Source organism: Engraulis encrasicolus, chromosome 7 (assembly GCF_034702125.1).
Source record: "Engraulis encrasicolus isolate BLACKSEA-1 chromosome 7, IST_EnEncr_1.0, whole genome shotgun sequence".
In the NCBI taxonomy this organism is placed as follows: domain Eukaryota; kingdom Metazoa; phylum Chordata; class Actinopteri; order Clupeiformes; family Engraulidae; genus Engraulis; species Engraulis encrasicolus.
This window is the reverse complement of record NC_085863.1, coordinates 24,573,837-24,578,903: the sequence shown is the minus strand read 5'-3', so window position 1 is coordinate 24,578,903 and position 5,067 is coordinate 24,573,837. Positions and strand designations below refer to the sequence as shown.

Genomic DNA, 5,067 nt, shown 5'->3' with positions numbered 1-5,067 from the left:
TGGATGAAATGTGCTGTCCGTCTGTGACCATCACAATCTGCTAGTGATGTTGGCTATGATTATGTCCTCGTTTGAAAGTCGCTTTGGTTATAAAGCGTCTGCCAAATGCAATGTAATGTTATGTAATTACAATATATTTCATTACCTTACACTACTTATAAGTTCAGAGGTTTTCAAAGATGTTAGCTACCTGAACACCATTTTTATACTTGTCATCTTACCAACAAAATGTCTGAGTCCCCTCACCTATGGCCTTAGAGACAAGGCTGTTCGCAGTAGGTTTATGTTTTATTTAAATGTGGTTTGTCTACTGTAGAGCCAAATGGATATTTAATTAATACCGTATCACTCAGGTATACTTGAGGAGGGACAAGACAAAGACTCATGTTTGTGCGTAAATATATTTAATTGAATTAGATGAAATGAAAGAACAAGGAGACATTTGTAAAATAAATATGATTTCATACAGTATTTGCATGGTTTCATTTTTTGATTTGACATGGTGCGGGATGACACCACTTTGAAAGCAATTTGATAGACTATTTAAAAGCAGGTAATTATTTAAACTACATGAATGTGTTAAATTTGTATCGAGTCAGATAAAATAAAAGCAATCAACAAAAACAAATAAACAAATTATTTTTGAATATACATACCATGAGGCCACTGCTTTGGTAATTAATAGTATAATAATAATATAATAATTAATATTGAATTCTTTCAATGCATCTTTTCAGAAGACTATCTATGTTAACTAAGGGGTCTTACACAACAGGTCGGTAAAGCGTCGCGGAACGGCCGCGTTTTTTACCGGCGTCGGTGAAAATACATTGAAACATATCTGTCCTTACACACCAACTGGCGGTAGTCGAGCGTCAGCGGCGCGGGAGCCGGCTCCGCGCCGCGCTGCATTTGGAAAATAGAACTCGAGCGTATTTTTCACGCCGGCGACCGGCGGTGTCTCATTCAAATGAATGGCAAAGTAGCATGCTAGCTTTGGCTGTGGGGAGGGTTTTGAATAGGACTGGCCGCGCACGCTGACGCTGTCAGTGTGAAAGGCAGAGAAAAACACGCCGGCCAAAACTAAGCAGAAAGACCGCGTCCGTCCCGGGACCGTTCCGTTCCGTTCCGCCTTGGTATGTTTTGGCCCTAAGGTGTGTCAACATCATAGTCGCTAAAATTCATGGTTTACTTGAAAGCTTAGGAGCGGGAAAGGATCTGCACACTGCTTGCAAAAGACTTAATTTATTAGGAGTGACGTTTCGATCATAGATCTTCAGGCATCTTACACAAGCTAAAAAACAGTCAGAATAAATAGGGAAGGCCTACACAGCTGATTGGCAGTCAGGTGATCAGCTGATAGTCAGTTGTTCTAATTACAAACAATTGGTGATTACAATCATGGCCTGCAGCCAAGTAATGGTTGTTCTGACAGGCATGTTAAAGAGTTAAACACATACAGCAAGAAAGACAAAGCAAAACAGCAACAAACATTTTTTTTTACTTGAAAGCTTAGCTCAACTTTATTGATGAGGACTGACTTAAGCAACTGAGGCCTCAACAGCGTATAGTGCCAAACTGGTAAAAAATATGACTTTTGGAGTCACAAGACCCAAACCGAAATTTTGTGTTTGTACATTGCAGACTACAAGCATGACACATGTTACACCATTTTGAATATCAGGGAATAAAAATAGTATAAAAAGTCATCAACATGTCATAAAAAAATAATATACAGATGGGGGTTCAGTCAATTCATATTATATTTATTTATTTTTCATTTAAAAAAATGTCTAAATTACAGTGGTAGTCCTAGTGTACGGTTACAGAGGGTTTAACTTTTCTGGACCCAAAACTGGCATAGTAGAAGAATAAAGGCCTCACAGCGTCGTCTCTGAGGCCATAAATGAGGGGACTCAGGCACCGAGGCAGAAGGAGAACAAAGAGGAAGTTCAGGTATCGCAGATCCCTAAACAGATCACTGCTGCTGGCCATAGCCAAGGCTCTCTCTATAGTTCCGTAAATAAAAGAGTTAACACAGAGGAGTAACTGACCAAGATGCAGCAATATGGTCCGTTGTGCCTTTTTAGCAGAGTCTTTTTGGGATGAGGCAGATCGAGCAACAATCACAACATTGACATAAGTGAAGATTAAAATAGCTGTTACCGTAGTAAAGAAAAATATGTTAAATCCTTCAGCCATATCTAATTGCCATGGTGAGATTAGAATTCTTTCCCGAAGGCAGAAAATTGAGTCTTTAAAAGACACTGGAGTCAATATCAGTGAATAGAGTATATCTATTACAATATTTAATGAACTTAAGAACCATATGAAACAAATAGATAGACTTGCTGATTTCTGGTTCACAATCTCACTGTGTCTTAATGGGAAGCAAATGGCCACATAGCGCTCAAGTGACATCACAGCAAGGTTCAAAGCTGCATTATAAAATGTTGTGGCTGCAAACAGCACAATTAACGCACACAGTGCTTTTGGAATCTTCTGTAAGCCCAGAGTCATAAGATACAATGACATGGAGATCAGCACCTGGAATGTGTCATTGCAGAGCATGTGGGCAAAGAGAATGTAGCGAGGCAGCTCTCTAAACACAGGCTTACTCAGGAGAGTGTGAAACATCAGGCAGTTTATGTATACCAGAAGCACAGTCAAAAGAACACCAATTACATGTTTAGACGTGTGTCTCGCATTCCCTTCCACAACAAAAATCTGCTGATGTATCAGTGAAGAATCGTCAGTGGAATCGTTTGGGATTGTCATATTGGTCTATATATACCTGTCATAATATAGACAGTATTATCTGAAAAGACATTACATTACAATAAGTAGGTGATTTTATCCAAAGCAACTTTCAAGGAGGTCATACATAGTGAGTGCAGAGTATGAGTTGAATACAGAGTACAGCAGTAAACAAGTAGCAATGCAAAATAAAGTGCAGTAATAATAATAATAACAAAAGACTTATGTCAAATACATGTACTGTACATACGGTATTATATAGAAATGGGAAGTGTCTCAGCAATATAAACCACACGTTTATGTACAATTGAAGGAACTTTTACAGAAATGTAGTACTTGCACAGTATAGTTAAGCTGGACATACTTTCTATACAAGCCATCTGTTGAGTAACATTGTGATGGTGTTATACTGTACATGCCAAACAGTTCACAGTTACAGAGCAAGAGTGATATGTCAAACAAGAGCATACACTTCTAGGCACATGGAAATAGCACAACAGTATAAGATATGTTTATCGGAATTCTTTCTGATCATCTGGCTTATGATCCGATTTGCTATTCAACATTAAAAAGGTAAACAGGTATAGATTACAATGAATGAATGACTGTACAAACACGTAGGACACATCTTGGAAAGTCTGTGTCTGTGCACTCATTTTTATAGGCATTGGCCATGCCATTTTCTCCCCTATGTTCATGTGTCCTTCCCGAAGGACTCTCTGGTCTCAGCTCTCAGCCCTACCTGCCGTGATTCCCAAACTGCCATACAGAGCGGAACGCCTCTATGCAGCCCACCAAAATGGTTGCGGGGAGCGTTGCGGAACGCGATTTTTACCAGCGGTGGCGAAAATACATGGAAACATATCTGTCCTTCCACACCAACCGGTGGTAGTCGGGCGTCAGCGGCGCGGAAGCCGGCTCCGCTCCACGCTGCATTTGGAAAATAAAACTTGAGCAGATTTTGGGCGGAAGCGGCCGGCAGTGTCTCATTCAAATGAATGGCAAAGTAGCGCGCTAGCTTTGGCTGCGGGGGGGATTTTGAACTGGACTGGCACGCACGCTGACGCTGTCTGTGTGAAAGGCAGAGTAGAACACAGCGGCCGAAACTAAGCAGAAAGACCTCAGTCGTCTCGCTTCCGTTCCGCGACGCCTTGGTGTGAATTCGGCCTTATAGTCAGCCTGCCAAGACCCTAAAATAAATGTTTGATGGCATTTTCTGTTAAAAGTTGGCAACCATGCCAGAAGTTATCAGCATGGGCTAAGGTTTCAGAATCACCTGGTTGCCAACATGGAACTTGACCTTTAGGGTCAAATTTGAAGGTCAAACGGTCAAAAACAATGTATTTACTGGTTAGTCTATTTTGGGAACTGTATATTCATGTAATTCTTTTTCAAATGTCAGCAACCATGCTAGATGTTATCAGCATGGACTAAGGTTTCAGAATCACCTGGTTGCCAACATGGAACTTGACCTTTAAGGTCAAATTTGAAGGTCAAAAGGTCAACCGAGTTAATGTTTTGGGTTTTTGTGATGTGCTTTCATAAAATACATGTTGTTTGCATGATGTATTGAATAATTAGTACCTGGAGGAGATATTTCTTATTATTTAAATCATTTTAGGTGAGTGAAAGTATTGGAACAAATAATATTAAAGAAAATAAAACACTGTTTTGATGAGGTTTCTCCCGAAGCGGACAGCGCTGTCAAAAGCTGCATTTGGGGTTTTCTGACAGTGGACTGTGGAAGTGGTCGCGAGAGTCACCCTTCACCTACTAATGACTCAAATAAGTATCAGATGACTCTGGACAGTGATTAATTAACCTTTTAATCCTACTTAGAGCCCCTTTAAACCCAAGTCTTCAGTGAACAACAAAAACAAGGAAATTTGCCTTTCTGTTCCAATACTTTAGGGGACTGTAGAAGTTATAGTCTTTATTATTAGGGTATGAATGAAAGTGATTATTGCAAATGGTCAATAACAAGAATGTAATTCATCATATTGTTTCTTTACTTCAATAATAATTAAAACGATAATTAAAATTCAAATGTGATGTCAGTACATACTGAATATTTATGTATTTGAAGGAGCTATTGTTGCTGTTATTACAAAAAGGTTGTGTCATCCAGATCATGTTCTATCCCTACGGCCTTTAAACATTCTACATTTTAATCATATGCAGGTATTCAGGGCTGTCCATTCCTCAGGCAACTGCAGGCATGTATTGGCCACTTGGTTCTACAACCACATCTTATCAGTCCTAAGCTACTATGTGGAACTGGAGGTTTCCTTTGCCACACAGCCATCAAGT

General features: G+C 39.7%; 1 protein-coding gene across 1 annotated transcript; it reads right to left on the bottom strand.

Annotated features, from left to right (window-relative positions):
• Positions 1-1,812: 1,812 nt before the first annotated feature.
• Positions 1,813-2,778, bottom strand: LOC134451773 (odorant receptor 131-2-like). Its single transcript, XM_063202173.1, has one exon. It carries the CDS (start codon positions 2,776-2,778, stop codon positions 1,813-1,815), a length of 966 nt encoding a protein of 321 aa, XP_063058243.1.
• Positions 2,779-5,067: the final 2,289 nt, after the last annotated feature.

Bases quoted from the DNA above. Each gene is read 5' to 3' on its own strand.
- LOC134451773 (XM_063202173.1), bottom strand. From the start codon at position 2,778: ATGACAATCCCAAACGATTCCACTGACGATTCTTCACTGATACATCAG.